Source organism: Diabrotica virgifera, chromosome 3, assembly GCF_917563875.1.
Source record: "Diabrotica virgifera virgifera chromosome 3, PGI_DIABVI_V3a".
NCBI lineage: Eukaryota > Metazoa > Arthropoda > Insecta > Coleoptera > Chrysomelidae > Diabrotica > Diabrotica virgifera.
Window position 1 is genome coordinate 61,695,539 of NC_065445.1, and position 19,395 is coordinate 61,714,933.

General features: G+C 33.9%; 1 protein-coding gene and 1 long non-coding RNA gene across 13 annotated transcripts in view; one reads left to right on the plus strand and one right to left on the minus strand.

Annotated features, from left to right (window-relative positions):
* LOC114339297 (ankyrin-3) overlaps positions 1-19,395 on the plus strand; it is a 539,512-nt gene that overhangs the window by 307,751 nt on the left and 212,366 nt on the right. For all 12 annotated transcript variants that reach the window (XM_050646489.1, XM_050646490.1, XM_050646493.1 and 9 more), the window contains one exon: positions 16,979-17,255. In XM_050646489.1, the coding sequence (XP_050502446.1) occupies positions 16,979-17,255 (277 nt within the window). The remainder of the gene's footprint in view (positions 1-16,978; positions 17,256-19,395) is intronic.
* Positions 1-19,395, minus strand: part of LOC126881861 (uncharacterized) — an 84,006-nt gene that overhangs the window by 568 nt on the left and 64,043 nt on the right. The window lies entirely within an intron of this gene.

The window sequence follows — 19,395 nt, forward strand, 5'->3', positions numbered from 1 at the left end:
TCAGAAAAAACACTGTTTGGTGTGGTTTATGGGCCGGTGTCATCGTCGGTCCATGTCTTGGACCGGCCAGAATGTTACTGTGAATGGAGACCATTATCGCGCCATGATAACGGACTTTTTGGTACCAGAAATTGAAGTTCGTAGTTTAAGTGACATTTGGTTCCAAAAATATGGCGCCAACTGCCATACATCCCGTGAAAGCATGGCTTTGCTGCGAAAACGGTTCGGTGAGCAATTTATTTCACGCTTCGGACCAGTGACTTGGCCACCTATATCCTGTGACATCACACGTCTAGTCGTTTTTCTCTGGGGCTACCTCAAGTCTAAAGTCTACATGAATAAACCGGCTACTATTGAGGCATTGGAGGCCAGTACATATTACTCGAGTCACTGGTCAAATACCAATCGAAAAGCTCGAACGCGTCATCGAGAATTTTACCTTCAGAATGGACCGTCTTAACCGCAGTCATGGTCAACATTTGAAAGAAATTATCTTTAAGAAGTAATTGTAAAGAATGGTTCTTTTTTACGACAATAAAGATTTTCAAATAAAATTCATTTTTTCATTGTTTTTTCTTTTTAAAAAAAAGTACCTCTAAATGAATCACCCTTTATGTCTCAGAAACAATTCAAATCCTGGAAACAGTACAGCTGACTTCACCAATCTTGTTTTACATTATTATACATGTTGATATCAAGCAAAACTTACATGAAACTAATTTAGTTCCATGTAGTCAAGTTTTACTTATTTTATTTTAAAATATTCCAGAGTGGAACAATTTCTATGTGGGAGAAACTGCAAGACCACTAATCGTGAGGTTAAACGGGCATGAAACATACATCAAAAACAGAGATTTCGACAGGTCACAGATATGAAAACATGCCGGGGACAATGAACAAAGAGTACTGTGGAAAGGAGCGTCAATAATCATGAAGGAAACAGACATGAAAAAGAATAATCAAAGAAGCAACCCTAATCCTACTAAGTGAAGGAAAATGTGTAGCAAACCTATAAGCTGAACGCAGTAGGCGTTGCACGAAACACATGTCTCAATCATACGAACACTCCCAAACACAGTATTGCAAAACACATAGAAATTATGCAGAAACACACCTAATAGGGCTTTTCATCGATTGTCATTTGTTTCGAGCTTCTGTCATGTGTGACATAATATTAATATATCTACGTCATACATCTTTGGTTTGTATCAATGGTATATAACAATAACATATGAAAATAAAACGGGATAATACCCGAAGGTTGGCTGTATACCATCTAGTTAAATAAAATTAACATGAAGTAAAACTCCCTAGTGTAGTTGGTATATTTAATAAAAATTCTAAAAATTTTTAAAAATCCAAACGGATTACATTCAAAACGTTTTCGGACTTATCAGTCCATCATCAGTGAACCTAAAAATAAGTAATCTCACTTAGTAAAATTGAAAAGGGTGAAATTTTGAATGTTAAAAATTGAAAAGTGTGGTTACGATTACTTACTCTCTGTCCTTGCTAAATAGCCACAATGCCAAACACTGGTCAAGATGTATGTTCTAACTACATGGTGAAATCTGATCTACAATTTGGCTTACATTGGATGCCAACGGATTAGTACTAGGAACATGATGCTCTACTCCAGCGTTTCCCAACCGGTGGGTCGCGACCCATTAGTGGGTCGCGGACAGATTTCAGGTGGGTCGCGGTGTGGCTCTTACAGTAGGTGAGTGGCATACAGAGTACAGAATAGCGTATCATCATGGGTGAGGGATGGGTCGCGAATATGAAAAAAATATCAGACGGTGGGTCGCCAGACAAAAAAGGTTGGGAAACACTGCTCTACTCCATTAATTAAGAGATTTTTTTTATTATTAGGTCTACATTGAACTACGTTTAGTCTGTCAATGATTTAGAAGGAAGTTGAAATACTTCAAATGTCAGTAACATTGACATCCAGGAAAGGGAATTTTTAAGGTATTAACCAAGATCAAGATCCAATGTGGTTACGGAAATTTAAGTTTAAGACTGTGTTGGAATTTTAATTTTTAATATTAGAATTTAAATTTACTATTTTTATAAAAATAGTACAACCATTACCATAAACTTGACTATAAAATTAAATTTGATCGAACTTATTGTCATAATATGGTAATGAAAACAAAATGTAAGATAGAATTATTGGTTAATGAAAGTTAATCATTTTTTTTGGCCTAAAATAGCCTTGTGGGTGAAAGTTAAAACGTTGAAGTGATACAACAGTTGTTTAGTGTGTATAGAAATATAAATTTGTTAACTGTAATGTTGGTTGTATAAGTCGAGTAAGATATTGATTCTGTATGAAATTAACTAATTAAAAAAAATTGGTGAGAATTGAGGTAACTGATATAAGATTGTTAAGTGAAAAATATAAATAATTGACGGAATGTGAAAATGTGTTAGTTATAGTAAAAAATATAGGAAGTATTATAACATTATGCATATAAAAGAAAATGGAATTATTTGATTGTTAAATTAAAACTAAGTTGATAAAATGTGTAAATGAACAAAAGATTCAAAAGAAGTGCGTCAACCGGATGCACAAGACACAAACTGTATTTGGAAAATAATTAAAAGTTAAAAATAGTAAAATAAGAATAAAGTTGTAAAGTTAGAGATTAGAGTGGCTAGAAAGTTAAATGCAACATATTAAAATTTTGAATTTTTAAGAAATTTTTTTTTTTAAATGAAAAATAAAAAGAAAAAAAAAAGAAAGAGAAAAATAAAATAAAAAGGAAAAAGGACCTGTATGAAAAAGAAGAATTAAATGAATAGCGTAGTAAAACATTTTGGAAAAGATCAACGAACGAAGTAAAGACCCAAGCGGCGAATAGACAAATAGATAAGGTCAATGATTTATGAAGGGAAAAGTAGGGTGAGAAAATGGCAAAGGGTGAATTAGTTGTGTTGGTGTTACTGGGGGTTGTAGAGTAAATGATTAGTATGAAAGGAGATTTTGGAAATAGAAGGAAGTGAAGTATGAAAAAGAATGAAAAAGAAGGTTAAGTTAAAGGTTTTATGGGTGAGGTCAGGAAAGTTGCTAAGTGTGAAGGATAAATTGAAAAAACAAGGAATTTAGGAAAAAAGTTGACGGTGAATGGGAGTAAAATTGCGATTAAGGGAGGTTTGTCTATTCACACCATGGACGTATAAATAAAGAGGATGGACCGGTTTATTTACATCTTTACTTGAAGCCACGAGATCGTCACAGTCATAGCCACAAATCCTTAATTTGACGTTGTCATATTATTTTGTTTTCAAGTCAATATTTAAAATAATTTTCAATTTTTAGTATAATTTACTTTTAATTTATAAATCAAAATATATTACTTAGTTACTAGAAACCATTTCTAAATATACTTATTCCGCAACCAAGGAATTAAAAGAAAAACATTAATTTTTTAATTATTAAATGAAACTATATTCTGATAATTTCAACTATTTGTGAAACTTGGCACCACTGGTAATATCAACCAATCATAGTGCTTCAAGAAGAAGGAACGTGGCGTCTCGTGTTGTTTACGTTTATTTTGATAATTTCAGAATTTCCTTTTGTGTCATTTGAGTGAATTTGTTAGCGTATTTTGACTTTGAATTGAACAATCGTAATCGTTAAGTGTCTTAATCATGGTGCGTAACTGTGTCGTATGCAGTAAAACTGCATATTTACATCCACAACTGTCATTTCATTGGTAAGTATTTATCAAGTACATATTATAAACAACATCCATTGACGTAGCACAGGGATATGATATTACGTTATCCTTGAATTGAAATAAAATAAATAAATAAATAAAACTTAATAATTTTGTGAAATAAAGTAAATTTTGTAGTATTATAAATACATTTATTTATTTATTCGAATCTACAATATAATTTCTATAAATTTTCTTGTATGTTATTATATTACCTATATAATAATGTAAAATTAAGGTTTAATGTGTTTTATACATTGTTGTATATAGGATTTGTTGTTTTGTTGTTTATGTACTGTTCAATAATAGTTTGTATGTTTTCTTACGTTTATTAATATTTTAATAATTAATATGGTTGACCATTCAACCAATTATGCTCCGTTTTTAAACCAGGAGGAGTAATTCAAATTTACTGCGCCGTAATCCTTATTTTAATGTCCAATCGCAGGCAAGTGTACTCCACTGTTACGAAATTTTGACACTATTTACATTTATGAAATTTTAACACTATTGGCATTTTATAGGTTAATGTAGATATATTAGCGATTTTTTGTGTTTTCTGCGTTACTCCTTTAACTTTTGAATTTTTAGTCGTCCTTTTAAAAACACATATTTTTTTACCATAAACTTGCCAAGTTTACTCCACTGTTATGAAATTTTGACACTATTTACATTTATGAAATTTTGACACTATTGGCATGTCATAGGTTAATAGGTGTTTTCTGTGTTACTCCTTTAATTTTTAGATTTTTAGTCTGCTTTTTAAAGCAGATATAAAAAATACATATTTATTTGCGACATCAGCTACCGGCTATACCTACTGTTTCTCTTTGTTCTTAAGAGTGTGAAACAAAGTTATCTATCTATACTATACATGTCAAACTCGTATTGTTCTATATAAAGTTATGTAAGATTTTTGTTTAATACATATTATAAATGCGTAGGTATATTAATTTGTAAAATATATTGGTATAATTATATACGGGCAATGTATAAATAACCTGCGATACCCTGATGACCCGGTTATTCTGCCAGATAATGCTGAAGCACTGCAACGCCTAATGGACCGAGTAACGACAGCCTGTAGAGAATTTGGAATGAAATTGAATACAAAGAAGACAAAAACGATGGTCAGCAAGCACCAAAACAGAAGGGTGAAGGTCAATGTCGACGGAACATCTCGCCAGAGTGACAAGAATAACTTACCTTGGAAGTAATCTTGATGAAACTTGGGACCACTCACTAGAAATAAGAACACTTCTGGAAAAGGCACGTACAGTATTTTACAAAATGCAAAAAGTTCTATGCAACCGCCAGCTGGGTATTTCATTGTGAACTAGAGTACTTAAGTGCTAAGTTTTCTCCACCTTGCTCTATGAATGAAATCAAAAGTGAATGAATTGCTCCCACTTATAATCTAAGGCAAAATCAATAGCAAAAGAGGACCATGACCATAAGAGACATTTGCAATTGACAACATTTTAAGTTTTCTTTAATTGATCTCAGATCGAGTTAGCACATATTTTATTCCAAATAAAATAAATTGAAATTTACATAAAAATTAGAAAAATAATAAAATTCAAGGTCGTTGGGGAGGCAGAAAATTTGTATAAAAAAAATAAAAATACTATATAATATGCTAAAAAATAACACTATCAACTTTTTCACACTATAAAGGCGGAGATACATATGCGCTCTGCTCGGTGTGCGAGCCGCTCGCGCGCAGCGTATTCGTCAGATTAGTACGTGTTTTCAAGTGACGCACAAACGGCACGCACACGGCGTACCACGATCTAAATTCTGTCGGTTTTTCAACAAACGCTTTGATGGTTCGCAATACGTATTTGGACGGGTTTGCGAGTGGTTTGTTGGTTTTGGCGCGCATGAGTTGAATATTTGTTAGTAATGGAATGGTCGGAACTGTCGGAAGGAAATTGATGTTTACCGTGGAAAATCATTATTGTGGGATCCTCAATAAAGAACCATTTAATTTAAAGAAACAACTTAAATCCGATCTGAACGGAAATAGAAGCTGAAATAAAAAAAATGTACATGCGGACCTTTTTAAAAAATGTTAGTTCATTGTTGTACTAAAAATAACATGTATTAAAAATAAGATTTACTATTTTATTTGGGCATAAGCCACTATTCGAGTTTGAAATCAAGTTTACTTGACCTTTCGACTTTCACTTCGGAAATAGTTATCAATATCAAAAAAACATTCATAAGCAGATATATATTATGTGTCACCGGAAAGCGAAATAGGTAACGCACGACTTGGAGAACCTATAGTTTTCTAACTTCGTGTCTGGTGAAGCAACGCAGTTGAAACAAGCGGATATATTATAATTGTGTCACCGGAAAGCGAAAAAGGTAAGGCACAACTTGGAAGACCCAATAGTTTTCTAACTTCGCTTCTGGTGAAGCAACAGAGTTGGAACAAGCAGATATATTATAATTGGGTCACCGGAAAGCCAAAAAGGTAACGCACAACTTGGAAGACCCAATAGTTTTCTAACTTCGCTTCTGGTGAAGCAACGGAGTTGGAACAAGCAGATATATTATAATTGGGTCACCGGAAAACGAAAGAGGTAACGCACAACTTGGAAGACCCAATAGTTTTCTAACTTCGCTTCTGGTGAAGCAACGGAGTTGTAACAAGCAGATATATTATAATTGGGTCACCGGAAAGCCAAAAAGGTAACGCACAACTTGGAAGACCCAGTAGTTTTCTAACTTCGCTTCTGGTGAAGCAACGGAGTTGGAACAAGCAGATATATTATAATTGGGTCACCGGAAAACGAAAAAGGTAATGCACAACTTGGAAGAGCCTATAGTTTCCTAACTTCGCTTCTGGTGAAGCAACGGAGTTGGAACAAGCAGATATATTATAATTGGGTCACCGGAAAACGAAAAAGGTAAAGCACAACTTGGAAGAGCCTATAGTTTCCTAACTTCGCTTCTGGTGAAGCAACGGAGTTGGAACAAGCAGATATATTATAATTGGGTCACCGGAAAGCCAAAAAGGTAACGCACAACTTGGAAGAGCCTATAGTTTTCTAACTTTGCTTCTGGTGAAGCAACGGAGTTGAAATAAGCAGATATATTATAATTGAGTCACCGGAAAGCCAAAAAGGTAACGCACAACTTGGAAGAGCCAATAGTTCTCTAACTTCGCTCCTGGTGAAGCAACGGAGTTGAAACAAGCAGATACATTACAATTGTGTCACCGGAAAACGAAAAAGGTAAAGCACAACGTGGAAGAACCTATAGTTCTCTAATTTTGTTTCTGGTTGTAGGAACAAGCAGATATATTATGGTAGGGGAGCAAAGTATGCTAAATGTGCAGTCACTCGAGCGCTTTGGGGACCTATTGGGCTGTGATTATTAGGTCCTAAAACCAAAAAAAGTTAAGTAAAATTTTCCATTTCAGTGGGGACTTCCCATTTTTTAATTTAATTTTCCATTTCCTACAATCTTTTTTCCGATTACAGCGCCATCTATCCATAATTAGAAAAAATGTTTCGAATAAAAGTTGTTTATTTTTATACAAACGATCCAAATCTGCAATAAGAAATGGGGGCTACCACTTAAGATTTTAAAGTAAGCCCCCCACCTCACCTCTGTGGGGGTCGTGTTTGGAACCATTCGATAGATTTTTTAAAAATATTGATAAAGTGTATTTTGCAGTTTTTCGATATGATGTTTATTTTGCGAAAGATCGCGGGATTTGTATTTAAAATTTTAAATTCCCCCCCCCCTCTCCGTGGGGGTCATGTTTGGTATTTTTCGATAGATTTTTGAAAAACATTGAACACGTAGTTTTTAGTTTTTCAATCTGACGTTCATTTCGCAAAATATTCGCTTTTTTTTATGAAACTTTTTGACTCACCCATTTCCGTACACCCCGCTCAAATCGTCATATTTTTGAAATATAGACTCTTTTGCATGTACTTAACTTACCTAATCTTAATCTGACAATTTCGAGTATTTTTAAGGATAGATTTTTTTTTCGGGTCCCCCTGAACGAACCCCCCTGTGTTAAGAGCCAATAGATGGTGGAGGTACATCTGCAGGGTACAACGTTTCTCCCCATATGATAATCTGACGCGCTCGAGTAACTGCAAAAATCCCCGCTTGGGCTCCCCTACCATTATATTTGTGTCGCCGGGAAGCGAAAAGGTAGTTCCCGAAATGTTCGCAAACTGTGGCTTATTCCACATAAAATAGTAAATTGCATAAGATGACACAAGAAAATAATTTCAGAATATGTAATAACAAAATAAGATGTAGTAGAAGTACAGGACAGAGACATGATTATCTACAATTACTAAACGTTCGTATGTTTCCTCTGGGTCGTCAAAATGAAAAATTTTAACGAACAATAACCGCGCCTCAAACGCGCGGCGCTCACACGGCGCGGAGTTCGCGGCGCGGATATGTATTTCCGCCTTTAGATATAACATTTCAAACTTTTATTTTTTCGATGCATCCTATTATGTATTATATTAGTTTGAATAAAATATTGTATAATATAGCATAATAGTAATTTGTGATTTTGAATACTAACTCATCTTTATTCTTTTGTGTAAAACAATGTTTGTAAATATATTCTATACATTGAAAATTAAAATTATTTATTTTTCGTTGTTTCTCACTTCTTTCAAATATTGTATATGTTTACGATACTAAAAATACCATTAGTAATCATTTATTCAAATAAAAAAATTGTTTCAAATACCGTTCAATTATTGGAAGGTACGCCACTGACTATGAAGGAAATGTCACAGTCTATCACCTCGTCCCCTTCCTCGCGCCTATAAACTGTTTGGCTTCAAATTTCGGTGAACAGAGAATAGAGCATGCCTAGTCCATCCTCTTTATTTATACGTCCATGATTCACACAATTGGGACTGGACCTCAAGTCTCGGATAATCTCCAAATCCTCATACAAGTCCAATCGGAGTGTGTTTTTCTGCTGTATATTGTGCACCAACTGGACACCCTCAGGAATCTTAAGTTCATGTCTATTGACTTTAAGGTGATGTGAGAAAGAGGAAGTAGTATCTCTCTTACTATGTTCTAGGGATCTGGTGGCAAGAGATCTACAAGTTCTACCGATGTAGGTAGCATCACAATCTGAGCAAGAGAGTTTATATACACCACTACGGTTCATGTAGTTGATTGGATCCTTAGTATTGGTCAAACTCTTGTTAAGGGTGTTATTAACTTTAAAAGAAATTTTTATATTATCACAGGAGTTGGTAATAATGTATTTAACTCTTTCAGATAGATTAGGGTTATGGAAAGGCAATGAAGCATAAATCGGATTGTTGTAGATGAAGTAGAAGAAAAAGCTGACTGTTGAAGTAATCTGAGCTCTCTTTTATGTTGGAGTTTATTGATGATATCAGGGTCATAACCATTGTTTATAGCAATCTGTTTAATGATGTTTAATTCTTTGTTAAATTCTGTGGATGAAAGAGGAATAGAATTTAATCTGTGGATAAAACTACGGAATGAAGAAAGTTTGTGGGAAAGAGGATGATTAGATGATGAATGAATTACCTGATCTGTTTGAGTGGGTTTACGGTAGATCCCAAAGCTGAAATGGTCATCTAGTCTGGTGATAGAAAGGTCTAAGAAATTAATGGAGTTAGAAGTTTCTAGTTCCATTGTGAAAGTGATTTTTGGATGAATTTGATTTATTTTATGAAGTAAATTCTGTGCTGAGTTGGAATCGCCTGAGATCAGAAGTAAACAATCGTCTACATAACGGAACCAGTGTAAAATCTCAGTATTTTTTATGATATAGTTGGATTCTAAATGATCCATAAAAACATCAGCTAGGAACGGGGATAAGCAACTACCCATTGCTAGACCATCAGGTTGTTGGTAAAAGTTGTTATTGAAAACAAAGTAATCTTGAGATAGACAAATTTTGAGAATGTTTATGATAGACGAAGTGATATTAGGGGTGATAGAGTTATTTAAAAGAAGTGAGTTAACCAGACTAATAGATTCATGTTTGGGTACTGAGGTAAATAAATTGCTAACATCAAAGGAAAGCATAGTAATATTCGGATTAAGATTAATAAGTTGAAGTTTTTCAACTAATTGGCGAGAATTCAAAACTGTAAATTGGGGAGTGAAGTTTATGAAGTTCTTGATAATTTTTAGAATGAATTTAGATAAAATAGAAACACCCCAGTTTCTATTTTATCTAAATTCATTCTAAAAATTATCAAGAACTTCATAAACTTCACTCCCCAATTTACCGTTTTGAATTCTCGCCAATTAGTTGAAAAACTTCAACTTATTAATCTTAATCCGAATATTACTATGCTTTCCTTTGATGTTAGCAATTTATTTACCTCAGTACCCAAACATGAATCTATTAGTCTGGTTAACTCACTTCTTTTAAATAACTCTATCACCCCTAATATCACTTCGTCTATCATAAACATTCTCAAAATTTGTCTATCTCAAGATTACTTTGTTTTCAATAACAACTTTTACCAACAACCTGATGGTCTAGCAATGGGTAGTTGCTTATCCCCGTTCCTAGCTGATGTTTTTATGGATCATTTAGAATCCAACTATATCATAAAAAATACTGAGATTTTACACTGGTTCCGTTATGTAGATGATTGTTTACTTCTGATCTCAGGCGATTCCAACTCCGCACAGAATTTACTTCATAAAATAAATCAAATTCATCCAAAAATCACTTTCACAATGGAACTAGAAACTTCTAACTCCATTAATTTCTTAGACCTTTCTATCACCAGACTAGATGACCATTTCAGCTTTGGGATCTACCGTAAACCCACTCAAACAGATCAGGTAATTCATTCATCATCTAATCATCCTCTTTCCCACAAACTTTCTTCATTCCGTAGTTTTATCCACAGATTAAATTCTATTCCTCTTTCATCCACGGAATTTAACAAAGAATTAAACATCATTAAACAGATTGCTATAAACAATGGTTATGACCCTGATATCATCAATAAACTCCAACATAAAAGAGAGCTCAGATTACTTCAACAGTCAGCTTTTTCTTCTACTTCATCTACAACAACTCCGATTTATGCTTCATTGCCTTTCCATAACCCTAATCTATCTGAAAGAGTTAAATACATTATTACCAACTCCTGTGATAATATAAAAATTTCTTTTAAACTTAATAACACCCTTAACAAGAGTTTGACCAATACTAAGGATCCAATCAACTACATGAACCGTAATGGTGTATATAAACTCTCTTGCTCAGATTGTGATGCTACCTACATCGGTAGAACTTGTAGATCTCTTGCCACCAGATCCATAGAACATAGTAAGAGAGATACTACTTCCTCTTTCTCACATCACCTTAAAGTCAATAGACATGAACTTAAGATTCCTGAGGGTGTCCAGTTGGTGCACAATATACAGCAGAAAAACACACTCCGATTGGACTTGTATGAGGATTTGGAGATTATCCGAGACTTGAGGTCCAGTCCCAATTGTGTGAATAGACAAACCTCCCTTAATCGCAATTTTACTCCCATTCACCGTCAACTTTTTTCCTAAATTCCTTGTTTTTTCAATTTATCCTTCACACTTAGCAACTTTCCTGACCTCACCCATAAAACCTTTAACTTAACCTTCTTTTTCATTATTTTTCATACTTCACTTCCTTCTATTTCCAAAATCTCCTTTCATACTAATCATTTACTCTACAACCCCCAGTAACACCAACACAACTAATTCACCCTTTGCCATTTTCTCACCCTACTTTTCCCTTCATAAATCATTGACCTTATCTATTTGTCTATTCGCCGCTTGGGTCTTTACTTCGTTCGTTGATCTTTTCCAAAATGTTTTACTACGCTATTCATTTAATTCTTCTTTTTCATACAGGTCCTTTTTCCTTTTTATTTTATTTTTCTCTTTCTTTTTTTTTTCTTTTTATTTTTCACTTTAAAAAAAAATTTTTTCTTAAAAATTCAAAATTTTAATATGTTGCATTTAACTTTCTAGCCACTCTAATCTCTAACTTTACAACTTTATTCTTATTTTACTATTTTTAACTTTTAATTATTTTCCAAATACAGTTTGTGTCTTGTGCATCCGGTTGACGCACTTCTTTTGAATCTTTTGTTCATTTACACATTTTATCAACTTAGTTTTAATTTAACAATCAAATAATTCCATTTTCTTTTATATGCATAATGTTATAATACTTCCTATATTTTTGACTATAACTAACACATTTTCACATTCCGTCAATTATTTATATTTTTCACTTAACAATCTTATATCAGTTACCTCAATTCTCACCAATTTTTTTTAATTAGTTAATTTCATACAGAATCAATATCTTACTAGACTTATACAACCAACATTACAGTTAACAAATTTATATTTCTATACACACTAAACAACTGTTGTATCACTTCAACGTTTTAACTTTCACCCACAAGGCTATTTTAGGCCAAAAAAAATTATTAACTTTCATTAACCAATAATTCTATCTTACATTTTGTTTTCATTACCATATTATGACAATAAGTTCGATCAAATTTAATTTTATAGTCAAGTTTATGGTAATGGTTGTAATATTTTTATAAAAATAGTAAATTTAAATTCTAATAATAAAAATTAAAATTCCAACACAGTCTTAAACTTAAATTTCCGTAACCACATTGGATCTTGACCTTGGTTAATACCTTAAAAATTCCCTTTCCTGGATGTCAGTGTTACTGACATTTGAAGTATTTCAACTTCCTTCTAAATCATTGACAGACTAAACGTAGTTCAATGTAGACCTAATAATAAAAAAAAAATCTCTTAATTAATGGAGTAGAGCATCATGTTCCTAGTACTAATCCGTTGGCATCCAATGTAAGCCAAATTGTAGATCAGATTTCACCATGTAGTTAGAACATACATCTTGACCAGTGTTTGGCATTGTGGCTATTTAGCAAGGACAGAGAGTAAGTAATCGTAACCACACTTTTCAATTTTTAACATTCAAAATTTCACCCTTTTCAATTTTACTAAGTGAGATTACTTACTTTTAGGTTCACTGATGATGGACTGATAAGTCCGAAAACGTTTTGAATGTAATCCGTTTGGATTTTTAAAAATTTTTAGAATTTTTATTAAATATACCAACTACACTAGGGAGTTTTACTTCATGTTAATTTTAAATAACATATGACGTAGATATATTATGTGACAGATGACAGAAGCTCGAAACAAATGACTGTGAATGAAAAGCCCTATAATAAGAATTTGATGTACCATAGGGCATAAAACATCTAAGCTCATATCTTTCCAGTTTCCAGCCAAAGCATGGATGTTGCCTACAGCGCCATTGGAAAGTATGTCAACGCCAATCTTTTGATTTTCTGATAAAACATAACCTCAACAACAACTTGGCGGTTATATATTTTAAACACAATTTCTTTTCTTTAATAATATATTTTAAAAACGATTTCTGAAGTGAAAATATTAAATATTTTAGGTAAAAATGTAATTGTCATTACAATTTAACTGTGGCCAATTGACTGACGTGCATTTAATTGCAAAAAAAATAATGTAGGTAAATCTAAAATCTATAAAATTCCTTTTTCATTTTCAATTAATTTCTTTCAATTCAATTCAATTCCTTCATTCAAACCATCAATTAAAGGACTTTATCCGTTTGTTATAAGAGAGGTACCTCTAGGAATAATTAAAACGATCGAAAAGATCTACCAGAATAACACAATAAAAGTAAAAGTAGAAGATGAACTAACTGGCCCAATTGAAGCTGACAATGGGATAAGACAGAAGGATTCCCGGAGTCCTTTATTGTTCAACCTGATCATGGATGAAATAAAAAAAAAAATTAAAAACCTAAAAACAACACCAAATGAGAAAGAAACAACTTAAAATAATGCTGCACCAATTTAATAATATAACAACCAGAAAATGTAACATGTTAATTTCCCCCAAAAAGACAAAATGCATGGTTATAACAGTCGAATAAGATATAAATTAGAGCTGGAGGGTCAGATAATAGAACAAGTGATGGAGTTAAAATACCTAGGCATCACACTATCTAGCTACGGAAGGCTCGAAACAGAAGTGGAAGATCAAGTGAATAGAGCAAACAGAGCTGCAGGTTGCCTAAATGCCACAATATGGAGATATAAAAATATCGGAAAAGAAATGAAAGGCAGAATTTACAAAACAGTCATCAGACCAATAATGACATACGCGGTAGAAACACGACCTGACAGAGAGGACAAAAAGATTGTTCAAAACAGCGGAGGTGAAAACGGAGATGCAAAGTGGAAACATTAATAACTGGGTAAGAAACAGAAGAGTAGAATGAAATGATCACAGAATAGACCAGGCTAGGGATATGCCACTCAATGCATCGGGGTGTAACGCCGATATCAAGTTCGGTGGTCTAGCTATCTTTGTCTGTCATACGAGTGTGAGCGTATCTACCAAGAGGTGGGAATAATGGAGCGACACAGACACAGAGGCAGCGGCTATCATATGCTAGAGAGAGAAAGCCATGCCCCGGAATCTTATATGAACAAACTGGGGAATTTCCCCCATCACTTTCACTACGGTCAGCTAATAAAGAGAAATGACAGCCTATCTCTCTCATGAAGACTTTAACCAATCATTTATGTGTTAACACCATATCTGAATGTCACAAATAAAATCATCAAACGAGGCTTAACTCGAACTCGGCAATGTCAATTCTGTCAAAAGTAATGACAGTTAGTGGAAATAATTTTCCATTAGTTTAGTTTACAGTTTTTATTTTATTATCTTTAACGATTTATTCTTAGTAATTTCAATTTAAGTTGGTTCCTCATCCTTCATTTATAAAGTGTAGTTTTGTGTGAGCTACGAAAGAACTTTTGTGTTATGTTAATAAAAAAACTAACCATGGTTTATTATTGTTGTGTACCGTTGTGTACAAATTATAGAAAAGTTAGAAAAATGCATAGGTAAATAGTAATTAGTTTATAACTGTTTTATCTGAAACAACAAATAAATACACGTACCTATATTTAGAAAAACATGCAGCGGGATTACGAACACTCGATGCGAGATCGCAAAACGAACCGTAGGCAAACTCGATGCGAATACGCATCGAAGCCAAAAAGTGATTCCGAAATGGGTTCGAGTAGACTGTCAGAAAATCATCGGCAATTTTCGTATTTTTGAACCTACGGGATAATATTTCGAACAAATGGAATGATGTGCACGTTATATGCCAAGGAATTTCTCTCATTAACCTCAATAATTATTACAATAGAATATAAAATAAAGTTTTTATTACATATTTAATTGTTATAAACGTTTATTTTATATTCTAAGAATGGTACAGTGATAACGTGTACCTAGATATAAAAATATATGATTTTCGAACTTGAGTAGAATTTGAGATTAATTATGATTTTTTACCGTTATTAAAGATTAAATGGCCAGGGAAAGATGGGATACGTTATATAAAAATATTACTAAAGGTCGTAATGGTCACTGCTAACTACCTATTCACTTCATCGAATTCTGTCTCAGAGCTTTCCTTCTCACATATTTTTAAAGTAGGAATAAGTATTAGAGAACTTCTGTCCGTGTAATGAGTGTAATAACACCTCACTGGGAGATTTAAACAATATATTTTTTTAATGTTCAAAACATGAGAATTATTATCAAAACCGTATAATCTAAATATCGTTTGATTAACGATTTACATTATTTTTAAATTGAAAAAATCAAAGTATGAAGTAAGTAGGTTATGTCATTATAGGTTTGTTCCAACATGAACTTTTGGACGGTCCAGAAACCGTCACGAAACTACTTGTACCGTTTGTTGTGCGCATGTTCGTAATTGTATCGCCCAGTTATCGTCCCATGACGGTAATCATATATTTGTTATTTTTGTTGGTGACAGCTTGTGTGCTTTTAGTCGATCAAAGGCTCAAAAACTTTAAAGAATTAAATCCTAGTGCGCAAGTCAGTCCAACCAGCACATTATGCATTTGCCCGATTACTGAAATGATCATCACGAAACCGTCACCGAAAGATCACAATTCTTGGTGGAACAGTGGGAAGGACGATCCGATGACGATCATATTTTTGTTGGAACGGATTTTGTTTACTGCGCAGAAGCGTTACCGTTTCGTGACGGTTCTCGGTCGTGTTGGAACAAACCTTATGTATTCACTTTTCTTAATTTTTATACTTGGACCGGCAAGAGAGAAAGCGTTATAGGAGATCAGCGATCTATCAGAGAGAGATAGATAGTTCGAGTTGACTCGCATCGACAACGTAGGGAAAGAGGTTTTGTAATCACTCCCTACGGTAAACATGGCGGATACGATGCGTATCGAGTGTACGTAATCCGGGCCCAGCATAGGGATTACGAACACTCGATACGAATCGTATCCGCCATGTTTTCCCATAAGGCGCTATGGTAAAACATGGCGGATACGATGCGTATCGAGTGTACGTAATCCGGGCCCAGGTCTAACTTTTTTTATATCCCTTTTCCTTACTAAATTTGACAGCAAAAATAACATATTTTGTAACTTGAGAATTCCGAATAATTTACGAGTATTACTTAGATATTATTTAAATAAAATACTTTAACAAGCTTAGTAAGTTCTGATATTTTATTTTAATAATATATGTGAGATTATTTCTTGTAAAATAATAAGATATTTTAATTAGTAACGAAAGGGCCCGTAAGAGGCGCTGAACGGATGAAATTAATGCTTGTCCATTTGAATTTCCCGCCAAATGGTGATTAGTTAACACTACGGTCGCAAGTGGCGAAAGGAACCAAATTTTTACAGTGAGTTGCCTATCTATCCGGTAATACTATATTATTTATCTATGGAGAAAGCTAAGCGCCGGTAGAGAGAGATAGATAGACCACCGAACCGAACTGCTCCGCGTTACGCTATTTTTCGGACCTTGCATAATCTATTTGTTACTATATCTACGTCGGCGTCTCACACGGTACTACAGTCATATTTTGTGTGATATGCCGGCATCTTACACGGTAGCCAAGGTTTTTTAGCCACGGTAATTTAATTATTTAATCCTAGACCTTACATTTTTTCAACTTACTATATATACATTGCTTATTTAGTAAAATCATATATAATATGGGTAATTTTATTTTAATTAACTGTAAATTATTCCTAATTTTTAAAATACCCACTAATAGCAATTATCTCTTTTAGAACGGACTCGCACCTCTACACATGGCAGCTCAAGGAGAACACGTAGACGCGGCTAGAGTTCTTCTCTATCACGGCGCTCCAGTTGACGAGGTAACGGTCGATTATTTGACAGCTCTTCACGTCGCAGCTCATTGTGGTCACGTACGAGTCGCCAAATTGTTATTGGACAGAGGGGCAGATCCGAACGCGAGGGCGCTAAACGGATTTACTCCTCTTCATATAGCTTGTAAGAAGAATAGAATAAAGGTTGTGGAATTACTACTTAAACATGGAGCAAGTAAGTTAATTAAGTCAACAGAGGTGAATATGTGAGAGTAAAGAATAATTATTGGAAATAGTGAATGTGTAAAATTTATTTAGTTCGCAATGACGTTGCATTTGGAAAAATAAAAAATATAAGAATATTGAACTCAACATTAAAATTAACAGCCAAAGTGAAAGAAATAAACTGAATGAAATTCAGCTAATAAAATTAGCAGAATAACAACAAGGTTTTAGGTCGGAAGATCATGCACTGACGCTATATTTATTACTGTCTTCTTCTTCTTCTTCTTCTTCTTCTTCTTCTTCTTCTTCTTCTTCTTCTTCTTCTTCTTCTTCTTTTTCTTCTTTTTCTTCTTTTTCTTCTTTTTCTTCTTCTTCTTCTTCTTCTTCTTCTTCTTCTTCTTCTTCTTCTTCTTCTTCTTCTTCTTCTTCTTTTTCTTCTTCTTCTTCTTTGTGTAGACATGACTCTGTTTGTTTTTCAATGTGCCTAAAGTAAGTTGTCATTCCATCGTTTTCGTGGTCTTTCTACTGATCGTCTTTCTATTGGGGAAGCGTCTCTTGCCGTCCAGTTATTAAAATTGTGCAGTTATTCATGTGCGTTATTATGCTGTCCACCTTGCATCTCCGTCGTATATCTGCACTTCTAGCTCTATCCCATAGTGTCTTACCATCGATTTTTCGAAGTTTTTTCATCTCTGCTGTTTCTAGCATTCTTTTTGTCCTTTCTGTATCAGGTCGCGTTTCTACCGCGTATGTCATTATTGGTCTGATGACTGTTTTCTTTTCCGGGAATAGGGGAATAGAATCTGGAAATAGATATAAACAGTTACGGAGATGTTGAAGAGGAAGTACGACAACAAAGTTTAAAAGCAAGTAAAGCGGCGGGATCTCTTAATGACACAATCTGGAAGAACAAACACCTAAGACAAGACACAAAAGCAAGAATCTATAAAGCACCAATTAGACCTATATTGACATACACGGCAGAGATAAGACCTGACACATCTAAAACGAGACGACTACTAGAAACAACAGAGATGAAAATACTCAGACGAATATCAGGGAAAAGTCTGTTGGATAGGGAGAGAAGCGAAAACATAAGAAGATCATGTAATATAGAAGACATAAATGGATGGGTGACAAAACGGAAACAGGAGTGGAACGAACACATTAGTAGAATCAATGGCAGAGGATAGGATAGTACGAATAGCACAAGATAAGTCACCAACTGGACGAAGAAGTATTGGCAGACCAAGAAAAAGATGGTGCGTTAATTTAAACAATTTAGGAGGCTAATATTCAAGAAGAAACAGGCTTTAAAGCCTACATACAAGAAGGAAGAAGAAGAAAAAGACTCAGATATTTTTATTTTTCCATATTGTTTCATTCAGGCAGCCTGCGACTGTGTTTGCTTTATTCACCTGAGCTTCCACTTCTGTTTCGAGCTTTTCTTAGCTAGATAGTGTGATGCCTAGATATTTAAACTCCATGACTTGTTCTATATCTGACCCTCCAGCTCTAATTTACATCTTATTTGCTGTTACATCTTATTTGCTGTTATAACCATGCATTTAGTCTTTTTTGGGGAAATTAAAATGTTAAATTTTCTAGCGGTTATATTAAATTGGTGCAGCATACGTTGTAAATCATCTTCACTTTGAGAGATTAGTATTGCGTCGTCTGCATAGCAGATTATTTTAAGTTGTTTTTCTCCTACGCCATATTTATAATGGGGCAAATTCAAGAGAAGTCATTAAAATACAAGCTAGCATATTTATATTTCGTGGACCTTAAGAAGGCATTTGATAAGGTCAAATTAAAGGACGTTATCCATTTATTGTACGCAAGAGAGATACCCTCTAGTAATAATTAAAATGAAAAAGTTGAAGAAGAACTAACTGACCCAATTGAAACTGGTAATGGGATAAAATAGGGGGATCCCTGAGTCCTCTATTCTTCAACCTGATCATGCATGGCATGAAATAATAAAAAAAAAATTAGAACTAAAAAACGATACCAAGTGGAAGAAAAACAACTTAAAATATTCTGCTATGCAGACAATGCAATACTAATCTCTTAAATTGAAGATGATTTACGACGTAACTATGCTGCACTAATTTAATATAACCGCTAGAAAATTGAGCATATTAATT